The 24807-nt window shown below is 40.2% G+C and overlaps 1 protein-coding gene across 1 annotated transcript in view; it reads right to left on the reverse strand.

Annotated features, from left to right (window-relative positions):
• Window positions 1-259: 259 nt before the first annotated feature.
• The window catches only part of LOC311071278 (calcium-independent phospholipase A2-gamma-like), a 34274-nt gene continuing 9726 nt past the window's right edge, over window positions 260-24807 (reverse strand). Inside the window, exons 8-12 of the mRNA XM_084095576.1 lie at window positions 22284-22341; window positions 21253-21447; window positions 10470-10602; window positions 428-835; window positions 260-299 (exon numbers count right to left, since the gene is read on the reverse strand). Of these exons, the coding sequence (XP_083951702.1) occupies window positions 10561-10602; window positions 21253-21447; window positions 22284-22341 (295 nt within the window). The 3' untranslated portion in view covers window positions 260-299; window positions 428-835; window positions 10470-10560. The remainder of the gene's footprint in view (window positions 300-427; window positions 836-10469; window positions 10603-21252; window positions 21448-22283; window positions 22342-24807) is intronic.

Consider the following 24807-nt stretch of genomic DNA (forward strand, 5'->3'; position numbering starts at 1 on the left):
AGCTCCCCTCCCAGACAGCTCCCCTCCCAGACAGCTCCCCTAGCCAGCGATACGGGGAGTTCAGGCCAAATACTCAATCTTTTACTCTAATTATTTGTAAGTTTGAACTTATTAACTGTCTGTTGGCATTTGTGGACATTTATGGACATCTGGGTGTGCTTTGTGAATTTGCTGAAGGAACAATTATATTTTTCTATAACCATCATTTGGTGCTTCAAAGCACAAAGTATTGAAAAAAAAAGAATAAACAGATTTTTTTCAAAAATATTTTTTATTTAAAAATAAAATCCGTCCTCCATCTGAAAATTAAATTGAAACAAGTGAATAATTTGCACAGCAGAAGATGAATCATATCACAGGATGAACAAACATCTGAGTATACAAGACTCTGCTGAATGAAATTAATATTCTTAATGATAATAATAACCTTGATGTTTGAGCTGCTGGGGGTCAGGTGCTGCTGGGGGTCGGGGGCCTGCTGGGGGTCGGGGTCCTGCTTGGGGGTCCGGGTGTTTCTAGGGGTCCGGGTGCTTCTGGGGGTCCTGGTGCTTCTGGGGGTCCTGGTGCTTCTGGGGGTCGGGTGCTCCTGGGGGTCGGGGTCCTGCTTGGGGGTCCGGGTGCTTCTGGGGGTCCTGGTGCTGCTGGGGGTCGGGGTGCTTCTGGGGGTCCTGGTGCTGCTGGGGGTCGGGGTGCTTCTGGGGGTCCGGGTGCTTCTGGGGTTCCGAGTGCTTCTGGGGGTCCGGGTGCAGCTGGGGGTCGGGTGCTCCTGGGGGTCCGGGTCCTGCTTGGGGGCCAGGAGCTCCTGGGGGTCCGGGTCCTGGTTGGGGGCCAGGAGCTGCGGACATCATAGATCAGATAATAACCTAGATGTGCTGTGTTTGACAGAAACCTGGCTAAAACCAAACGATTACATTACTTTAAATGAGTCCACCCCACAAGATTACTGTTTGACTACTTGTAAACATGAACCTCATCTGAAACGCAAAGGAGGTGTTGCTGTAATTTATAGTAATATTTTCAAAACCACTAAGAAATCTAGTTTTAAATAAAATCCTTTTGAAGTGTTGGTGCTTAATGTAAAAATATATAGTGTAAACGATAAATCACTTATGAGATTTGTGCTGGCTACTGTATACAGGCCACCAGGGCACCATACAGACTTTATCAAAGAATTTGCAGACTTTCTATCAGAGTTAGTACTGGCTGCAGATAAAGCCATAATTGTTGGTGATTTTAATATACACATAGATAATGAAAAAGATGCATTGGGATTGGTTTTTAAAGACATTGTAAACTCAATTGGAGTTAGACAACACGTGTCAGGACCGACTCATCGTCGTAATCATACTCTAGATCTAATATTATCACACGGAATAGTTGAAATTCAGCATTAGAGCGATGACATCTCAGATCATTATCTAGTCTCATGTAAATTACATTTAGCCAAGGCTGCAAAGCTGACTCCGTGTTATAAATATGTGAGACCTATCACTTCTGCTACTAAAGATTGCTTTATTAATAATCTTCCTAATCAGTTTCATCATCTCAGCATCCCAGATAGCTTAGAAGAACTAGATATTGCAACAGAAACGTTTAACTCTCTCTTTTCCAGCACTTTAGACACAGTTGCTCCTTTGCGCTTAAAGAAGATTAAAGAAAATAGTCCAACGCCGTGGTACAACGAGCACACTCAGGACCTTAAGAGAGCAGCCAGAGAGATGGAGCACTACTGGAAGAAAACAAAACTAGAGGTATTTCGCATTTCATGGAAGGAGAGCTCAACTGCATACAGAGAGGCCTTAAAAGCTGCTAGATCTGCTTATTTTTCAACCCTATTAGAAGAATATAAACAATTCTAGGTATTTATTTGAAACCGTGGCTAAACTAATAAAAAGGCCAGAAGTTTCCAAGCAACACAGTAGTAATGACTTTATGAACTTCTTCACTTATAAGATTGATAATATCAGGGACAAAATTATAACTATGCAACCATCTAGTACAGTATCGCATCAGGCAGTGCATTGTAGTGTCCCAGAGGAAAAATTTGATTCATTCATTGCAATAGGAGAGGAAGAATTTTGCAAACTCGTTAATTCATCTAAATCAACATCATGTATGTTAGACCCTATTAGGGCTGGTCCGAATACCATTTTTTGAGCTTCGAAGCTTCGGTAGTAATGAACATCGAATATTCAAAGCTGGGGCTGAACATTTTCTTCTCTCTAATAAAGGCAGTATTCTCTATGTGTCTGTCTGTCCGTTTGCATTTTGATTATTTCGAGAACAGTTCATCCAATCGACTTCACAAGGGAGTGCAGTGTTGCATTTGGTGCAATATAGATGGAACACATTCATTCTGACACATTCAGAATTAATAAACTTTTAGTAAACTACAGAACAACGCGAGCGGGAAGCGGCGCACCTCACGCAGGCAGGGCTTATATGCTCCGAGAACGGACACTGCACTAGTGATATAAAACGCACACACACAGGTCTGTTAAATTAAGCAATACTTTTAAGGTAGTCTAATATTTTTCTGACTAACAAATTACTGACAGAGTAAAGGGTAGATTTAAATAAAGAAAAAAATACATTTAAATAAAAGGAAAATTAAAAATTAAATAAAGAAAAAAACGAAATTTAAATAAAGAAAAAACTAAAGTTAAATAAAGAAAAACGAAATTAAGTTAAATTAAAAACGAGATTAATTTAGATTGATAATAACGGGTAAAAAAGGCGAATACATTTTGTTTCTATTATTCTATTTTCCACAATGTCAAAGCAACTCAGCTTAACCCAAAACACAGGCTCAGGCATGCACTTCGGTCCATACAAACTCCGCTGTTCTGCGCTCTAGCCAGAGAACACTCCCGTTGCTGGAACACTTAGGCTTTGGTTCTATTTCTACCATGCACACTTTTTCCGCGTGGCTCGAGCCGCGCCTGAGATGCGCGTCTCACGTAGGCAGTGTGCAAACTCCAACCTGTTAACATGGGAGCCGAAATAAAAACGGACACACCACGCAGCCGAGACGCTATTGCCACGCAGCCAGTGTGTCGCCGGCCTTATTCAAGCGCGAATGAGAACCGTTTCGCGGGGGATCCCAGGTGTGCAAAAAAAAAAAAAAAAAAAAAAAAACAGAATATTTGAATGTCAAATTTTCAAATCTAATACCAACCCACCGACCGAATATACGAATATTTGGGTCCAGCCCCAGACCCTATACAGACTAAGTTACTGAAAGAGATGCTTCCAGAGGTCATAGATCCTCTTCTTAACCCCCTGAGGTCAGCAATCGCGCCGGCGCGATAGGCTCGCTTTTTTTTTATCAGTTCAAAAAAAAATCATTTTGCTCTGTTGACTTGATATTACAAACAAGTTTTAATACATCAATCGATTCTGTTAAATGTGTATTATTTTTGTGTATACTCACAATAAAAACAAAGTGTTGTGCTTTTTGCCAAATAAAGAAAAATAAACATGATGTGAGTTTCTCTCTGTCAGTGATGTCCATTCTGAAACACGTCCAAAAATGAACAATAACTCAGCGAATACTCAGTCAAACAGACATACAGACACAAAGGCATGAAGCTTGAATTCTCTTCTTTTAAATGAAGTAATTTATATAAAAAACAAATATTCTCAGTTCATGTAATCTGTAAGAAAAGAGCGAGATGTCAGTCGTTCTCATCTCATCTAATTATTTTTAATTTGACCCTGCCCACGGAGAGTGCGCACTATTCAAACGCAAATGACTGAGGCAAACGATGCAACGATGCAACCGACTGTGACAAACGATGCAAACACTGTGAACGCCCCCATATCAGCTCGAGAAAATGTACCTCAGAAGTGCGGGTATTTCGAGGAGCAAGGATCCGACTGAGCTGAGGAATACTGTAGTAAGTTTTTTTCATTCTCAAGTGAATCACGTTTCTGTGTGTGGATGAATGAACGGCAGAGATGCGCGCTGTTTACCACAGCTCGCAAAAAGAGAGTTTAAATTTGAATCGCGTTTCTGTGTGTGAATGAATGATGATGTTTTAGCAAACTGTATTGCTATACTGAGATGAGTAAAAATCGACTGAAATATGTTGAAATAAAATGTAGGCTTTGTATAAGCAACGAATTAAACTGCAAATTAACATTTATATGCCCTAATATTTCATAAAAACAATGTTACAGTCAGGCGAAATATGAAAGACAACATTGTTGACTAGATTGGAGTACAGTTTTTACTGTAGAATATACTGCCACGTCAAATAAGCTTTTGTTTCGCAATTTCTGCTCATGTTATATATATGTACATGTATGTATGTATGTATGTATGTATAAAGTCAAAAATAAAGTCATCAACTAAGATGTTAGCTGTTCCAATGTTGGCTATATTCAAACTAATGAATACATATGATAAAATGTAGGCCTATAATCTTTTTTTTTTTTTATATAAAGAAAGAGTACACTTGAAATATTGTTTAAATTGTAATTATTGTTGTAATTGTAACCTTTTTAATAAAATAGCAAAACATATTTACAAGATAGATGTAAGCAAAATCTTAAATGGTCAATATAAGTCTTCTAAATATATCTTTTGTCCTTGCATTCATTCTTGTGGCTGAAGTGTCACACCTGAATGAATGGCTCATTATGCAGAGTCATTACAAATTACAAATTAACAACACAAACATTATTCTCTTAAAAATTCAAACATTTACAAGCATGTTGATCACATATTATGGTAGCCCTGTTTGTGCTATATAGAGTGAATTTACACCTTTGCCATTAACATGTTTATTAGTAACTGAAAAAAGCACAAATGTCAGGGCATGTCAAAACACCTCCAGGGCCCAGAAAACCCCTCAGACCCCAGAGGGTTAATATCATTAATTCGTCTTTGTCATTAGGATACGTACCAAAAACCTTTAAGCTGGCTATGATTAAACCACTTGTTAAAAAACCGCAACTTGATCCTACAGAATTAGTCAATTACAGGCCGATCTCGAATCTACCTTCTCTGTCAAAGATACTAGAAAAGGCAGTATCCTCACAACTGTGTTGCTTTTTAGAAAGAAATGATATCTGTGAGGATTTTCAGTCAGGATTTAGACCGTACCATAGTACTGAGACAGCTCTCATCAGAGTCACACATGATTTGCTATTGATTTGCGTGGTTGTGTCTCTCTATTAGTGTTACTCGATCTTAGTGCTGCATTTGACACTATCGACCACAACATTCTTTTAAATAGACTCGAACATTATGTTGGCATTAGTGGAATTGCACTAGCATTGTTTAAATCATACTTATCTGACCGTTATCAGTTTGTAGCAGTAAATGAAGAGATGTCTCATCGATCACAAGTTCAGTATGGCGTACCACAAGGCTCAGTACTAGGACCGCTGCTGTTCACTCTGTACATGCTACCCTCACACACACACACACACACACACACACACACACACACACACACACACACACACACACACACACACACACACACACACACAGTACATGCTACCATTAGGAGATATCATTAGGAAACATGGAATTAGTTTTCACTGTTATGCTGACGATACTCAGCTCTATATTTCTTCACTCCCTAACGAAACTTACCAATTCACTAAATTAACAGAATGCATAGCTGATATAAACAAATTGGATGACTCGTAATTTCCTACTACTAAACTCTGAAAAAACAGAGATTCTAATTATTGGACAAAAAACTTCCTCACGTAATAACCTAGAATACTGTCTAACACTCGATGGCTGCCCTGTTAAGTCTTCGTCGTCGGTTAGGAACCTGAGTGTGTGTGTGTGTGTGTTCTTTGATACCAATCTTTCATCTGAAAGTCACGTGTCTAGTATCTGTAAAACTGCATTTTTCCATCTTAAAAATATATCTAAATTACGCCATATGCTCTCATTGACAAATGCGGAACAATTAGTTCATGCGTTCATGAGCTCAAGGCTAGATTATTGTAATGCTCTACTGGGTGGTTGCCCTGCACGCTTAATAAACAAACTACAGCTGGTCCAAAACACAGCAGCTCGAGTTCTTACCAGAACCAGGAAGTATGACCATATTAGCCCGGTTCTGTAAACACTGCATTGGCTCACTATTAAACATCGTATACACTTTAAAATATTGCTGATTACTTACAAAGCACTAAATGGTTTATCTCCGCAGTACTTGAGCGAGCTCTTAACACATTATAGTCCGTCACGTCTATTGCGATCTCAAAATTCCGGCCAGTTGATAATACCTAGAATATCAAAATCGACTGCCGGCGGTAGATCCTTCTCCTATTTAGCACCAAAACTCTGGAACAGTCTTCCTAACATTGTCCGGGAAGCAGACACACTCTGTCAGTTCAAAGCTAGATTAAAGACACATCTCTTTGACCTAGCATTCACATAACACATTATAGACTTCTATAATTCCATATTAGGCTGCATAGATTAGATCAGCCTGACCTGGGAACACTTCCCATAAATCCTGATGTACTCGTTACATCATAAGAAGAATGGCATCTACACTAATATTAGTGTCTTTGTTTATCCCGAGGTTTTCCCGCAGCCTGCCGGATCCAGGCCGTATCCAGATCTGACTAGGAGCTTCGCCTGGACCCGATCCAACGCAGTGCTGAAGTGCCAACTAGTCTCTCCCTATGGAGGATCCCTTACCCACTCTACAGATAAAGCGTTGTCGGGAAAATTTCAGTTTTGCGTATCTACCCCGAAGTGATAAAATTCTGGATCAAAATTTTAAGGCCAGACAAGTAGTTTAAGGCTTGGTTTGTAGGGAATTACAAACCTGTGCACATACAGTATATTCAAACGCACATAATGACAGAATTAATTCTTAACGCGCAAGTGAGCGCCATCAGCGTTTATCCCAGGTTCGCATTTAAAGTCTGTGTAGAGAGAATGGTGTCGTCTTGGCGGCCTCTAATTTAATAACAAATGATCATTTCACCAGAAGTGAATCAATCAAAACTAACTTTAGCTGGAAAATAACATTATTCAAGAACCGCTATAAAGCCAAAACAATCTCTGGTACCTTAAATGATCCGTTTATTACCGTAAAACCGCTTTGAAACAATCTACATTGTTAAAAGCGCTATATAAATGAAGATGACTTGACTTGACCAGGTGTTAATGGGGAAAGGAATCAAGCTTCAGGGTGAAATGTGTTTCTCAGAGCAGATTCAAAGCTTCAGGATCAGGGTTGGTGTAGTTAGTGTGATGCAGATGTGTGCAGTTGTTGCTCTAAATAAACACATGTGGACTGAACAGGTGAGCTGCACTTTTGCTCCTACGGGGAAAACGTTACCATGTGACGCGTGTCTGAGATGACACTGAACTTTCTGGAGTGAATGACACACATGCAGCAGATTTCAGCATTTACACAGAGAAAAGCTTTAGCAGAGCGTGTGTGTCTGTGTGTGTGTGTGTGTGTCTGTGTGTGTATGTAGCTGAGCGTCTGTGCAGTTCAATGACACATCACTGTTTCGTGAGAGTGAGAGAATTTGAATTATCTTTGTTAAAGCTACAAAATCTTTCTCTTTTGTTGTCAGATCACCATCAGTGACACTAAAGGCGGGCATACACTGTAATTTTCGTTCGATTTTGAGCAGAATTCTGACTCGTGCGACTCTTTTTAGGATCGGGCCGATTTTCAGCTTTGCCGTGCGTTGTTTGTCGTGCAGTGTTTGTGCAGTGTACGGGGGAAACGAGATGCGATTAACCTCTCCCGACGAGCAATCGGATGGTCGGATGAATTTCTGGCATGTCAGAAACTGTGGTCGGTCCTCGTGACTATATCGCACAGCTGAAGCACAGCTACGAACCGATTGCCCTAAACTCAGGCTACGTTCACACTGCAGGGCTTAATGCTCAATTCAGATTTTTTGAAAAAATTTGATTTTTTTGCAAGGCCGTTCACATTTCCAATTAAATGCGACCTTTTGTGATCTCCTGTGTGAACGTGAAGTGACCCAGAAGTGACCCGCATGCGCAGAAGAGTACTCAACGGTCAACGACGTCACTTGTTGTTTGCGGAAGTAGCTAAACTTTAACTGTGATTTTCTCTCTCTCACACACACACACACACACACACACACACACACACACACGAGCGCGTGCAGTGACCGTTACACAAGAGCCAGACAGCAGCCGCTGACCTATCTAATATCAGATTCAGCACAAATAAATTAACATAACGTATATATAATGGCCGTGTTTTTTTTATTTATTTTTTTAAATTAACGGGCTTGTCGAGGTCGACCCGTTCGGCAGATTTACCTCAGCTCGACGAATATGCAGTCCGTTTTCAAACCGCCGACTACTTCAACGCAGAATTATGACGTTTTTCGTGTATGATGTGCGGGTCGGATACATGCGACCTGGCCGTTCAGACTGAAGTCGCATTTCAAAAGATCGGATATGTATCGGATTTGGGACCACATACCCAAGTGGCCTGGGTCGCATTTGAAAAGATCGGATCTGTGTCGTTCAGACTGTCATGAAAAGATCAGATACAGGTCCATAGGGGCAAAAAAAGTAGGAATTGGGTCGTTTTAGCCTCAGTGTGAACGTAGCCTCAGTGTTTCCTCACAGCGCGTTGGTTATGCGCTATGAAATTATTGCGTGGCAAATTAATTATAATAGCCTATCAATTTAATAATAAAAGTAGCCTAGGCCTTCCCTAATAATAATAATAAAATACATGAATTGGAAATGCTAAATCATCTTGATATTGATAGCTGATGCTGGTGTTGACAATATATCTGTGTGTTAGGCCGGTGACACACTGGATGCGTGGCGTGAGCGTGGCGTTTCTGTTGCGTGTCAGCTGCGTCGCGTTTTCCATGTCTTTGCACACCAGAAGCGTGTCTGACGCGGCGCTGCTGCTGCTAGGTGACATATTAGTGATATATTTGACATATGGGGAGAGAGTTGTGGAAGGCCTTTACTTCATGTTAAACATAAATATATAGCAGCAAAGACAACGTCGGCAGTGTTGACGGCAATATAGACTATAGAATATTTCATTCTGTATTGACAGGTGCAGTATTTGAAAATCGATAATATTTTTTTAAATTGCATTTATATTTGCATTTATGTCAAACCCCAGACACTTTCAAGCCGCGCCTGAGACGCGCGTGTCACGCACGCAGTGTGCAAGCTCTAACCTGTTAACATGGGAGCCGAAATAAAAACGGACACGCCACGCAGCTGAGACGCTTACGCCACGCATCCAGTGTGTCACCGGCCTTAGTGTGGCCGTCCTCTGAGTCTCTGCCAGGACAGAGAGAGACTCGAGATTAGATCATGTGACACACAGAAAATGAAGCAGACGGGAATGAAAGCGTGTGTTAGTGAACGTCTGACTCTAGTTCTGTATTAAACGGCTGAAGCGTCTCCTCTAGAAGCCATACGGGTCGCTACAGGTTTACTGCGGTGCGTCTCGTCTGTTTCAGCTGGAATAACAATGGAAAACAGTCCCAGACACTGATGGCTACTAGTCGGAGTAGTTTTAGCACTATTAGTGCATTTCTCTGTTTCTGAACGAGTCTCTGCTGTGAACTAAACCCTCATGCTCTTCACTAGCTGTCAGTGTCAATCATCTTTCACAGAGACTCGATTACAATCACTGGTGACGGTTCACAGATTAATAGAGTATCATCTGAAGGGGACCGTTGGCGTAATTATCAGCCCTAATAGACCCTGTTTCATCCCTAATATTAGAGACTACTTTCTCCTCTTGTTCCTGTTCCTCTCTCGGTCATTAGGGGTGCACGATATATATCAGCCGATATGGTCTTTTTTTTTTTTACACATCGGTATCGTTCATATGTCAAAATATGGCCGATGTGAACAGGCCGATATTTGACGTGTGAAGCTGAAGATGAAGTTGATGTAGTTTTTAAAAATTCGTTAAATGACGGACGTTTTACTGTTAACACAGCCCATATGTCGGATTCGTGTTATAGCCTACTTGTTATTATTTTTAGAATAAGTGATTCGTTATGCTATTATTGGACTCCTGTCTATTCATTACCAACTGTTTTCTATAAATATGTTTGTATTGGCTAACATTTATTCAGCTAACGCGTGTCCTGTTTAAAATGTGCAACGTTCAAACGCAAAGACAGCACGTCACAAGAAGCCCTTTTCCCTGTGGTATTTTTTAGAATCATATTTGGATATTGGAATATTAAATGAAGTAGCCTATCTTAATTGTACTACAATTGTTTTTTTTTTTTTTTTTTACTGTTTTCTATAGGCTAATAGCTATTTATTTGATAATCATTAAAATTTGTTTTCTATACAGAGATATCGACATCGGTAAATATCGGTATCGGCCATAACAGCAATATTAATATCGGTTATCCGTATCGGCCACAATTTTCTCATCGGTGCATCACTATCGGTCATCACACTCTTTCTGTGGTGTCAGTCGTTCTCTCACCCGCTCCGGCAGCGGCCCTCTTCTCCTCAGCCGCCTCAGAGCCAGCCGGGCCGCTGCCTCTCTCGCCGCCTTCTTGTTCCACCCGGACCCCTCAGGGAACTCCTCGTCCCCCAGGCGAACCCGGACCGTAAACCTGACAGAGAGAAAGATGAGGAAGGAGAATATAATAAGTGTATTCTTTGTGCACAACATGTTCATCTACACAAACACAGCTCAGTGTGTGATGAGTCCTGACACGCTTGTATAGCCGCGTTTCCACCGCAGGAACTTTCCCCAGGAACTAGAACTTTGGGCTGGTACTCGATGTGTTTACACCGCAGGAACCAGGGTCTAAATGAAGTTCCGGGTCAATATTTCCCCCTCCGGTAGTCCCTGCTCACGAGGTAGTACTTCTTCAAAGTTCAGGAACTTTCAGGGGTGGGACTTGTGCGCTGCAAGCTGATTGGTTGAGTTCACGCCGCATTTTGGTTGGATGACTGCACGCAGCATTTTATTTATTTAGAACCTCCCTTTTTAAAAAATCTATTGCGGTTCGTGTCGTGGCTTCATGCAGTAAGAGTTGTCTGTCTGCAAATATGGAGTTTGAGTCTGATCTGCTCCATAGGGCTTCGATTATGAGGCGTGTCTTAACCAAACCAGGAGAAAAAAACCTCTGCACTCAATTGGGTAGACCAACAACCAATCAGAGCAACGCAGTGAGTGACAAACGCCTTGATTGCGGTTCTCTGTTCGTCTTTTAAAATGAATGCGCTGTCGATTTCTTTTATAACAGACGCGATAGCGGAATCTAAACATCTCAATTCTCCAGCTGCAGTCGTCTTTGTTGAAAACCAGTTCAACCCAAGCGCTCTTTGGGGACGTGGTGATTACGTAACTGCAGATCATCTGGGCTGGTCCGAATACCATTTTTTGAGCTTCGAAGCTTCGGTATATATATTATATTTCGCAATTCTGACTTTATAATACGCAATTGGGAGATATAAAGTCAGAATTGCATGATATAAAGTCGCAATTTCGTGTTATAAAGTCAGAATTGTGAGATATAAACTATTCTGAGGTAAAAAAAAAAAAAAAAAATGTCCCCCTTAGAATTGGACTTTATATCTCACAATTGTTAGTTTATATTTCACAATTCTGAGAAAAGATGTCAGAATTGCGAGATATAAACTCGCAATTACATGATATAAAGTCAGAATTGCGAGATATAAAGTCAGAATTGCGAGAAAAAAAGTCGCAATTATCTTTTTTCTGTGGCGGAAACAAGCTTCCATAGCAGTCCTAGCAGCTAGACTAGTTATTCAAAGCTAGCATAACAACCTACTTGTCCAGTCAGTGATTAGGAAAGATAACCAGGACTTAATTCAAGTCTGTGAGTTGATTAAAGTGAATGTGATTTGAGCATGAATGAGTAGGCTATATACATGAGAGCTTGGTAAGCTATCTAGGAAGCTAATATTATTTTTCTTAATTTAGAATCCTGCATCATGGAGAGAAAAAGAGGAAAAAGAACTTGTAACTTTGTTGCTCCAGAGGTTTACCTGTTAGATTATAGCCACTTCTCCAGACACCACTATAATACTGGGCCTAGCCCAAACCATGAAAAACCTTCCAAGACCATTATCCCACCTTCAACATTGGTCCATTTAATTTTTCCTACAGTATATAGTGTAGCAAGGTAGTCTGAATTTTTAATAATTTAATAATTAAAATTTAGGGGACCCCCCAAGAGTCCTAAGTCATTTTGAACCCTGGTAATGAACATCAAATATTCAAAGCTTCGCAGACAGGGTGCTGAACATTTTCTTTTCTCTAATAAAGGCAGTATTCTCTATGTGTCTGTCTGTCCGTTTGCATTTTGATTATTTCGAGAACCATTCATCCAATCGACTTCACACGGGAGTGCAGTGTTGCATTTGGTGCAATATAGTCACGCGAGACGCGATACGTTCATAATTAATAAACTACAGAACAGCGCGAGCAGGAAGCGGCGCACCTCACGCGGGCACGGCTTATGCTCCGAGAACGGATTACTGCTCTAGTGATAGTAAACACATCTTCCCCATAAACAACACAAAGTAAATACACTCGCACGTAACACACACACACAGGTCTGTTAACTTAAGCAATACTTTTAATAAGGTAGTCTAATATTTTTCTGACTAACAAATTACTGACACAGTAAAGGGTAGATTTAAATAAAGAAAAACGAAATTTAATTAAAGAAGAAATGAAATTTAAATAAAGAAAAACGAAACTTAAATAAAGAAGAAACGAAATTTAAATAAAGAAAAACGAAATTTAAATAAAGAAAAACGAATTTAAATAAAGAAACGAAATTTAAATAAAGAAAAATGAAATTTAATTAAAGAAAAAAACTAATTTAAATAAAGAAAAACGAAATTAAGTTAAATTAAAAACGAGATTAATTTAGATTGATAATAAGGGGTAAAAGCTTAATACATTTTGTTTCTATTATTCTACAGGGTGGGCCATTTATATGGATACACCGTAATAACATGGGAATGGTTGGTGATATTAAAGTCCTATTTGTGGCACATTAGTATTTGTGATGGTCACCACCCATCTTGAGGAGTTTGCCCCATCACATATACTAATGTGCCACAAACAGGACTTTAATATCACCAACCATTCCCATGTTATTACGGTGTATCCATATAAATGGCCCACCCTGAATTTTCCACAATGTCAAAGCAACTCAGCTTAACCCAAAACACAGGCTCAGGCATGCACTTCTGTCCATACAAACTCCGCTGTTCTGCGCTCTAGACAGAGAACACTCCCGTTGCTGGAACACTTTAGTAGGCCAACTGGCCAAGAAGCATCAAATAATGAGGTTGGGTTCCTTCAACTGTCCATCCTATTAAAAATGGCTAGGCTTTATAAGATAGTTGTAAAAAAGAGTTCTCGGAGCATATAAGCCCTGCCCGCGTGAGGCGCGCCGCTTCCCGCTCGCGCTGCTCTGTAGTTTATTAAATGTTTATTCATTCTGAACGTGTCTCGTCTCGTGTGTCTATCTATATTTCGTCAGATTTTATAGTGTTGAACATATTCAAGCGGAAATGAGAACCATTTCGAGGGGGATGCCAGGTGTGCAAAAAAAAAAAAAATGAATATTCGAATGTCAAATTCTCAAATCGAATACCAACCCACCGAACGAATATTCGAATAGTCGGGTACAGCCCTACTGTCCATCATGAGAGAATCACAATAATTGAATTAGTAATAATGTTTAGTTCAAATAAAGTATCTAAAGCAAGTAGTCATATGGTTTTATAGAACAACACTGTTAAAATACATGATATAAACAATCATCTTATGTGCATCATGTATTATAACTAACGCCTGCAGAGGGCGCCACTGTCCTGCTGATTATTACACTCTACAGCAGATCTAATCCTTAAATACTGGACAAACATTTCATTTACATGTTCAGTTTATCTGTAATATTTGCCCACTTACGATAGAAATGCTACAGCGACTGTAATTTCTTCAAGAACATGTGGACTTCAAAACATGCAAACTCAGAGCGAGGGTTTAAACTTTTATTCTGAAATCACGAGGAACAGTTCGCATGTATTTAGAAACATATTGATGTATTCTCCTGTGTTGGCGTAGGTTTACAAATGATTTACCTTACACATCTGATGAAATGGCTCACATTCGTCTCTGACAGACCTCCATCTTCTCTTTCATATTAAAACATTCATTATATCGAGCCAAGATTCAGATACGAGTTTCTCCTGACAGCAAATGTGAACTTCGCAGACCAGCGTAACGTTTGCATTTTATCGATTCCAATAAGGTCAAAAATAAAAAAAGTGGATATTCACATTTAGTCTTATTGCAAAGCATGTAATTGTAGCTGAATATAAGAACACTTACTGTTAGACTGGTTTAAAAATACCATAGAAAAACAACTAGTCTAATATTAATTTCAAGCATTATTAAAGACAAGTAAACAGTCAGTAATAAAAGAACAAATAAACTAATGAGCAATCGCAACAAACCGATACAACTGATGCGATTGAAATAAGATTCAGTATTCAGGTTCAGAAACTGTAGTCAAATGTAAAATAACACTGCACTTTATCAATAAAATATACATTACAGATATAGTTAAAGTTATTCAGTGAAGAACGAGTGAGTTTTCTGTCAACTGTAGTTTGATTAGTGTTATTATTAACACTTGCACAAAATAATTGCAGTAAATAATAGATGAAACACACTGGAAATTATATGAAATTTAAATAAAAACAGTTAGCAATAATACCAAATAAAGTTAAGTTCCATATTCCATTATTATGCTTCTACATCTCTGATGATCGATATTTGGCTTGACAATAGTGAACATTGATGAGGGTCGAGTTACACTCAGAAAGAGAAGCAGTTTTTGAGCCATTGAGTCCATCAGCAATCAGAACATAATCAGGAAATCTATATTACACACTTGAGTGTTTTACATGAAGGAAGAGATTTCACTAATCGCTGAACCACAGAATCAACAGGAGAAAGAGTGAAAGATAATCTGTGCATCTCCTGCACCGGCGTAAAGTGAAACCGGAAGTGTCTATCTCTACACTCGCTGACCAGAAATCCAACATGGCGGCAACTAGACCATTACGTTTATTGTGAACAAACAAAATAAACATTTGTTGAGGTTTCTGAGACTGCACACTCCACGACCCACCAGTGGAGAAATACTGCTCTACATTTCATATATTTACATATCGTGTCTTCTACATTTAAAATATACACAAGATGCACAATGAGGCTAAACATGTCATGCCAACAAGCAAACCCGAGTCAATGCAGTCGAGAGCCTCACTAGTTACCGGTTCAAGATTCCCAGCACTGATGATCAACAGCGGTTACAGGAGTAAACTCACAGAAACAGCAGCGGCTGAGAGAGTTCACTAGATGTGTTACCTGAGTGCGTGTAGGGGTCCAGTGTGGCCTTCATCAATGAAGGCCACCGCCATCCCTGTCCTCTGGCCAATGGTGTAGATCTCACTAACGGGGTGCATTTTTTTTTTTTTTTTTTTGTTTGTTCATCGAATTTTGATGTTCGTCCGCGTTTCGTCTTCTTTTATGCATTAACTGGTGCCTAGTAGCAAACAAACAAAGGTTATAGGTTCATAGCGCCACCTACTGTTCTGGGGTTTCATTTTTGTTTTTTTACATTTTTTATTAATGCTCGAATAACAATAACATTAGTTGGCAAAGGATTGGCAATACATACAAATACACACACAAAATAAAAGAATACATAATAATACCAGATTGTCTGGGAAAAAAGTTTCGTGTAAATAATGCCCAAGGCCTTTCTGTTTCCATTAAAAATATAAATCGGCCAGTGGAAAAGATTGAGGAAAATTTTCTCTGAAATGTATTTTACACTATTTGATTTATGTATTCAAAAACAAAGCAAGATATAGGCAACTACTTGATTTTTAATAATGTAATGTGTGTTGTACCGTTAAACGTTATCACGTGGATGAATAATTATATGCAAATGATATGCAGATGAGGATCTGCATAGTAAAACTAGGCGTTGTAAGCTCATATATGGTTATTTCGGGTGGAGACGCATGTGCGCACAATCCTCCGCTGACTGGGATTATAAAGTGAATTCTGCGCAGGTTCTGGCGTACGAACGGTTTTATAAGTCTGGATATTTTTTTGCATACGCCACTTTTGGCTTTCGGGCGCACGTAAGCTTTTAGTAAGGTTCCTACGCACAGTTTTATAAATGAGGCCCCTGATGTATGCGTACGCATTTTTCCACGCACATATCGGGATTTATAAAAAATAAACTAGGCGTAGGTAAATGCGCACCGTAAGGATGCTCTTGACCGTGCGTACGCACTCTTTTAGAAGAGTATGTGTTTTGGCGACACCAACTGGCCCAAATAGCAATAACTATTTAAAATGAAAAACTTCTAAATTATCCTATTACATCACCCAATAAATCAAATTGCATCAACCTGAATTATCATTATGATATGATTATGATGGAGTTTGATGGATTCATTGATTTTAATAAAATTTGGACTCTATTTCATTATAGCTCTGCACTGGTGTCTTGCAGAAGATCACTTTTAGACAGAAAATCTAAAGAAATATAAGATAATACAAATATAATTTCGCTCACCAACCTGTCACTTGAAGCAAATATCCATCCCTTCTTAAATGTCCGCGCCAGCGAGCGCGTTGGGCCGTTTAGTGAAACTGATGCAAATAACAGTTTAAATAAATAAAATACTTCTGATATAAACTATGTTTTACTTGGGATATAAACATTTAGATTAAATATGCCATTCAAATTAATGGAGAACACTTAAACATGAAATCATTACTGAGAAGTTACAACATTTTTTATATTCAAATTCAGTCAATAGAAATATTTGTTGTGGATGCGATGTTTTTGAACACGTTTCCTGTAGCGTGCTGTGTTTAAATGTTTTAACCACAGAGATAATTGCTTATCATGATAATACCAGATTGTCTGAGAAAATAGTTTCGTGCAAATAATGCCCAAGGCCTATCTGTTTCCATTAAAAATATAAATCAATTAAAAATACTATTCAGCCAGTGGAAAAGATTAAATGTATTTTTACACTATTTGATTTATGTATTCAAAAACAAGACAAGGATAGGCAAATACATGATTTTTATTAATGTAATGTGTCTTGTACCGTTAAACGTTATCACGTGGATGAATAATCATATGCAAATGATATGCAGATGAGGATATGCATAGTAAAACTAGGCGTTGTAAGCTCCATATATGGTTATTTCGGGGTGGAGACGCATGTGCGCACAATCTTCCGCTGACTGGGATTTATAAAGTGAATTCTGCGCAGGTTCTGGCGTACGGACGGTTTTATAAATCTGAAAACTTTTGTGCGTACGCAAATTCTGCCTTATGTGCGTACGCACACTTTAAGGATGAAATCTACGCAAAGTTGTATACATGAGGCCCCAGGTGTTTATAAGCAGCACTGCTGTACGTCTCTATAATAACACTAATCAAACTACAGTAGACAGAAAACTCATTCGTTCTTCACTGAATAACTTTTGTAACTATATTTGTAATGTAAATTTTATTGATAAAGTGCAGTTTTATTTTACATTTGATTACAGTTTCTGAATACTGAAAATCTTAAAACAAGTCTTTAATAATGCTTAATGTATATTAGGCTAGTTGTTTTTCTATGGTATTGTAACGTGTTCAAAATGCTGTTCTTTTACAAATAAGGATGCATTTAATTGTAATGTTGTACTTTATTCATTGTATGTGATGTGATTGATTGGATGTTCAGGTTGGATATGGAGAGGCTCCACGGCTTGGGGAGTTATGGGGAAACGGAGGCTCGCGCCGGGTGTGTGTGCGGCAGCCTCTGCTAACACCCTTTGCTCCAACATGACATCATGACTTTGCGTAAACATACACGCCACTTTCAAGTCAAAAGTGGCGTGTTATTTATACGCATTTTGAGCTATCCGCGTGTATGTTCACGCCGAAACAAACCGTCATCTTCCGCGTGTATGTCTACGCCGTTAAATGTCCGAGTGAAACGGAGCAAAATGTACGTGAAATAATCATGTTAGTTTGCTAATCCTACCATCTAATCATAACCATTTCTTAAAACTACGTAACGTTAGGCTACAATTATAAAGAAAAACAACAGACAGACAAATATAATCACAATAATTTATTTAATGAGGAAATGTCAAAATCGGTACCAAAAGTTGTTCACGTGACGATGTGTCGCAGTCCTCTCTGGCATGGTTTTGTATGAGGTAACAGAGCAGAATTTAAGTTATTAATTCAAATTCATGAAAATGTTCATCCGTCTTCGGTTCGGTTCGCTCTGAGGGCTGCCGCCTGCTGCGCGCTTCATTTCAAATTTGAAGTGAATGTGCATGACGCAATCTGTGACGAAGCAGGCGAGGCGAGAGCCAATGAGCGTTTGATATTACTGCCGTAACCATAGTAACCTGTCGTAACGCTTCTAGAGGGCGCAATTTTTGAATTTGAATTCATAACAAGCGCGGGGTTTGACGTTTACGGTCAAGATAACGATTACTGGATAAAGGGCTGAGTTTGGATCTTTTTCTGGCAAATAATGGATTCTGAAGGTTTGGATTACATCAAGCTAATAAAATTGGTGTATTTTGTGAATCGATGTTGTGTTGTAAGGTTAATTATTATGATTATACTCGTCTGTTTGTTGTTTTTCTTTATAATTGTTGCCTAGGTAGTTTTAAGAAATGGTTAGGTTTAGGGGTAGGATTCGTGGCTCAAACTATCTTTTAATGCCATATTGTTCATAAAAATGACATTTTCCTACATATCTGTCCATTACGTTTTATCATTTTAATATTGTTCATAAAATGGGTATGTTTAGGTGTGGGAGTAGAGTTAAGGGATCTTACATTTATAATCTATACATGGTATTAACCCCAGTGACGGGTAGGTTTAGGGACAGAGAGTTGGGGTAGGTCATATTTATAATGTAACGTCAACGGCGTTGATAAACACGCTGAAAAGCGATTATGCGTGTTGATAGCACGCCAAAAATGGAAATCGAATTGGCGTGTCATACATACGCCATTTCATGAGATCAGTCTGGATATGAAGACTTGCTTACAGAATAATGTCTCAATTCAGTCTCTCTTCTCTTTCTCTCACATTCTTCATCAGCACAACTCGCAGCTCCTGTGAAGCCTGTGACTGCAGAGGTCAGAGGTCACGGAGGAGTAATTGGATAATGAGGCGTAATGACCTCTCCTGACCCGCCGAGTCACACTGACACTCTGTCAACCACAAACTCTCTTCATTATGATGCATGTGTTCAGAGAACAGGCCTAATATCCTCAGTCATGGTTCTCCTCAAGGAACCGTCTCTTGATCTAAAGCTGCAGTCCGTCACTTTTGGGGTTCAAAATGATCCAAAATAAATGTTTGAGCAAGAACATACCCAGAACTCTCTGCTGGCCGGAGCTCGATTCACAGCGGTAATCTTGTAATAATGTTTTTAATTCCAGTGGTACTGGTGGATTTCCGCGGTGAATCCAATTGCAGATTTCGAACAGAGATGAAGAAGAACTGCAGCTTTGGGAAGGTTTAGATATTTGTGCTGGAAAACGAGACAGAAACGGGCCCTATCTCGCACCCAGCGCAATAGACTCTGTACAGTGGGTTAGGGTTAGAGTTATCATTCCTATTTTGCACTTTTCCCTCCACAGACGCACGTCGGTAAATTAGGGAATGAACTTGCGCTCCCGTGGGCGGTTCAGCGAAGAGAGGAGGCGTGTTCCGGCGCAAACGTTCCCTGGTGCTATTCTGCAGGTTTAGAAAACAATTCCTCCACAGACCAGGAGAAACCTCGTCTAAAGTCAGTGTGTTATTCAGATGCTGTTTTAAGGGCGCATGCTTGGCCATAATGTAGCGTGAGCACAACACACACTTTGCTTCTCTCATCTACACAGACGCAGCAGTTCTTAGGCTACATAATTACCAGGAAAAATATTCCACACGAGGGAAATCATTGTTGTGTCCATGAAGATGTGAAAAAACAGGCATAAATCTAGCTTACACATTTACCCAGATTATCATCCGCCTGTTTAACCGAAGCTGATCTGGGTGTGTTTCTCCATCCCCAATGTCACTCTCTGTGTTTTACGGCCCTGACGAGAACGTCGGTCTCCTCGGCTGTGAACCGCTCCTGGCAAATCCGCCGTTATAATAGCAATCCGCCGTGGAACAAGCACGCCTGCTCTTAAAGGGAATGAGAGATGACGCTCTGATTGGTTTATTTCACGTTACGCCCAAACCACACCTATGAGTAATGAAGCGACTTCAGACCAACACATTTTAGATTTGCGTCGAGCGCAAGAGTCATTTATCCCGCCGGTATAATAGCAACAGCGCCCGAGATCCGCCCACAAAGTTACTTGCGTTTCTCGTTTGATACTTGCGGTTTAGATCGTTAAAGTAGGGCCCATCATGTTTTATTCACTGTGGGTTTGTTCATTTCTCACACACATCTGCGGCTCTTCTAGCGATGCGGTTAATCGCCAGTTACTTCTTTAATTGCTCCTCGTAAAGACGCAGCTCAAACTCACAGATGTGAGGATCTCAAACGCTCATCTGAGGATCACACACACCAGGACAGAAGACTCACTCATGCACTTCAGGACTAAAGATGCAATTAGACACTAAACGGGTTTCTCAGAGAAGCTTCTGTGTGCTTTAGGGAAAATGATGCTTCAGCAAACACACACACACACACACACACACACACACACACACACACACACTGACTCATCTGAGATTGATTCACAGGAAACCGTGAGAATGAAGCACTGAATGAACACAAGAGCTGTTGTGCTGCAGTCTGTGTCACACACACACACTCACTCGACGCCTGCTTACCCATAATTCCCTCTGACACGAGAAGAGACTGAAGGAGTCACAGCAGTCATGTGATCAGAGGAGGAAAACATGGTTTTTACATATTCAATATACACACACACACACTAGTCTATATAGTGCTGTAAATCCGAGTGAAACGCTTCTGGAACAAGAGCAAATGTGGGCGGGGCTTGATTGTGTCCGTGGGGAGTTGATTGGATGGTTGTGGTTTGCTATTGGCTGATCTCATGTGAGTGACAGGTTATAGCTCCGCCCTCGTCATCAGAGAACAGAAGAGATGCTGCAAGAGGAAGTTACTGGGATGTGAGTGAAGTGTCTCACCTGGTGCAGGTCTTGTCCCAGAGCGAACTCCTGGAAGTATCCCGGAGCAGCAGAAGACGCCCGGATCGCCTCCCAGAGCCTGTGCCGGCAGCCGCCACGGTAATGAGAGCGAATCCCGACCGGCAGCGTGTAGTTCCTGAAGACATAGGCCTTCACTGGGGGCCCGTGGTTCACTACTGTACTCACAGCTGCCACCTGATCACATACACACACACACACACACACACACACACACACACACACACACACACACTTCACTGGGGGCCCGTGGTTCACTACTGTACTCACAGCTGCCACCTGATCACACACACACACACACACACACACACACTTCACTGGGGGCCCGTGGTTCACTACTGTACTCACAGCTGCCACCTGATCACACACACACACACACACACACTTCACTGGGGGACTGTGGTTCACTACTGTACTCACAGCTGCCACCTGGTGGAGGAGCATCAAACTGCTGATCTCACACTCTCTCACACACACACACACGCCTTCACTGCTATTCTCTACACTTTCCCTCAGACTCTTTGTCAAAATTCTTTAATTTCTACTTTTTATATTATCATAAATAAAAAATGTCCATCTCATAATTATGACTTAGTCAAAATGAATTTTTTTCATGTCATAAGTTACTAAATTAAAATTTAGTATGTCATAATTTCGACTTCTTATGTCATAATTGATAAAAAGTAAACATTATAATATTATAATTTTGAAAAAAGTCATAATTCAAAATATAAAAAAAAGTCATAATTGTAACTTTTTAAATTCATAATTTTGACTTAGTATGTCATAATTGACGCATAATTCCAAACATTTTTGATCTCATAATTATGACTTAGGATGTCATTATTTTGATTTAGTTTGTCATAGTTTCAAAATTTTGTCTTTTGCATGGTTTATTGTTATTTTCCTGCGCCGCAGCTCTGCACCGAGACACACACACACACACACACACACACACACACACACACACACACACACACACAGGATCAGAGCTGCAGGATCTTGAGCCGTACCTTGGGGCAGTCGGGGTTCCTGGCGGTGTGGATCAGCAGGTCCGAGCCGATCTTCTCCCTGTGCAGAGGCAGAACCCTGAGCAACACACTCACACTGGGACTTTATCAGGCCTCGTTCACACTGCAGGTCTTGAGGCCCAATTCTGATTTGATGCCTATATCCGATTTCTTTGACTGTCTGTTTACACGTTCTTTCAACTGTGACCCACACTCGTTTAAACAGCACACACACACACACCCCCCCGAACTTGATTGCACATCACATATTTGACATTACCCCTCATTTACACCGCACACGTCTGCGGCGCATTACGGCTGCGACACGGCTACCGGAGCTGATCGCGCCCATTCTAGTCAATGCTTGTGTTTACACCGGCCGCGACGCGGCGCGTTTCAGAAGCGGCTCTCCGCGCTGCTTCGTTAAATATAGGCGTCTAGTCTATTTTTGACGGACGCGCGTCCAAGTCGCACCGGAAATACAAAATAAAAGTAAAAAAAAAAACATTGTCAAATTCAAAATAAATACCCTGTGCAGACTCCCAAACGTATTACACACCAATATCCTTGGTAGAAACCCAAAAATCAAGAAAAACCACATCGGACAGGCAAATCACGTGGTCTCGCGCATCCAGTCGCTCCGCTTCTGAAATGCTCCTGGTGTGAGTTGGCACCGCGTGGAGGACGGAATAAAACCTTGTCACAGACGTAATGCACCGCAGACGTTTGCAGTGTAAATGAGGGGTTATGTGATCTAGCCCAGTATCATGGGTCATTATGTGATCCAGCCCAGTATCATGGGTCATTATGTGATCTAGCCCAGTATCATGGGTCATTATGTGATCCAGCCCAGTATCATGGATCATTATGTGATCCAGCCCAGTATCATGGATCATTATGTGATCCAGCCCAGTATCATGGATCATTATGTGATCCAGCCCAGTATCATGGATCATTATGTGATCCAGCCTAGTATCATGGGTCATTATGTGATCCAGCCCAGTATCATGGATCATTATGTGATCCAGCCTAGTATCATGGGTCATTATGTGTTCCAGCCCAGTATCATGGATCATTATGTGATCCAGCCTAGTATCATGGGTCATTATGTGATCCAGCCCAGTATCATGGATCATTATGTGATCCAGCCCAGTATCATGGATCATTATGTGATTCAGCCCAGTATCATGGGTCATTATGTGATCCAGCCCAGTATCATGGGTCATTATGTGATCCAGCCCAGTATCATGGATCATTATGTGATCCAGCCCAGTATCATGGATCATTATGTGATCCAGCCCAGTATCATGGATCATTATGTGATCCAGCCCAGTATCATGGATCATTATGTGATCCAGCCTAGTATCATGGGTCATTATGTGATCCAGCCCAGTATCATGGATCATTATGTGATCCAGCCTAGTATCATGGGTCATTATGTGTTCCAGCCCAGTATCATGGGTCGTTATGTGATCCAGCCCAGTATCATGGGTCGTTATGTGTTCCAGCCCAGTATCATGGATCATTATGTGATCCAGCCCAGTATCATGGGTCATTATGTGTTCCAGCCCAGTATCATGGGCAGTGTTGGGAACGTTACTTTAAAAAAGTAATTAGTTATAGTTACTCACTACTTGTTCAAAAAAGTAACTGAGTTAGTAACTGAATTACTCTATAATAAAAGTAACTCGTTACCAGGGAAAGTAACTATTTGCGTTACTGTAAAAAAAAAAAAAATAAATAAAGTTGCTGTAGGCTATGTCAAAGAATTTGGATTTTTTTTTTAGCAGTTTTCACAAGTCAGTTGAAATGAGTAGAACAGACAGGTGTTTGTACATAACTTTAGATATGTATTGCACGTCGACAGACAGCAAGAGGTTTATCCTGCACAGTAAACAGTTTCACCATATAAAGTGCATTTAACTCTGCAAATTAAATCAACCTCTCTCAACTTTTTATTTAAATTTTTTATTAATAAAGTAAAGGCATTGAACCAGTTTATTTGTAGTGCACTGACTGTGCAAATTATATACGATTAATATATTTGTTTTCCTTAAAATTTTAATTAGCAGTAACTTAAAACACTTTGCAGTTTGAATGTGTATAAACAAAATTACGGATTATGTTTTTGTTTCCACTGTTCGATCGCGTCCGCGCCTCTCACACACACACACACACACACACACGCACGAGCGCGCACACAAATGTAAACAATTTGCGCCTTTTTGATCGCGTCTCTCTCTCTATCTCTCTCTCTCTCTCTCTCTCTCTCTCTCACACACACACACACACACACACACAAATGTAACCACTTTGCAACTTTTCGATCGCGCCCGCGATTCTCTCTCTCTCTTTCGGTTTAATACGAATACATATACCGTTCCACTCCTAGTTCTTGCCTTTGACCTTAATGAATTTGAAGTAGTGCTTGCTTATATATTCACCTTGAAAATGCCAACTTTTAATCGGATTGCTCCTGACCATAGACTGCTACTGACTTGCCGTCTCTGCTGCTTCATCGAATCTC

The sequence above is a fragment of the Abramis brama genome (genome assembly GCF_963993115.1).
Source record: "Abramis brama genome assembly, chromosome: 20".
Classification (NCBI taxonomy): domain Eukaryota; kingdom Metazoa; phylum Chordata; class Actinopteri; order Cypriniformes; family Leuciscidae; genus Abramis; species Abramis brama.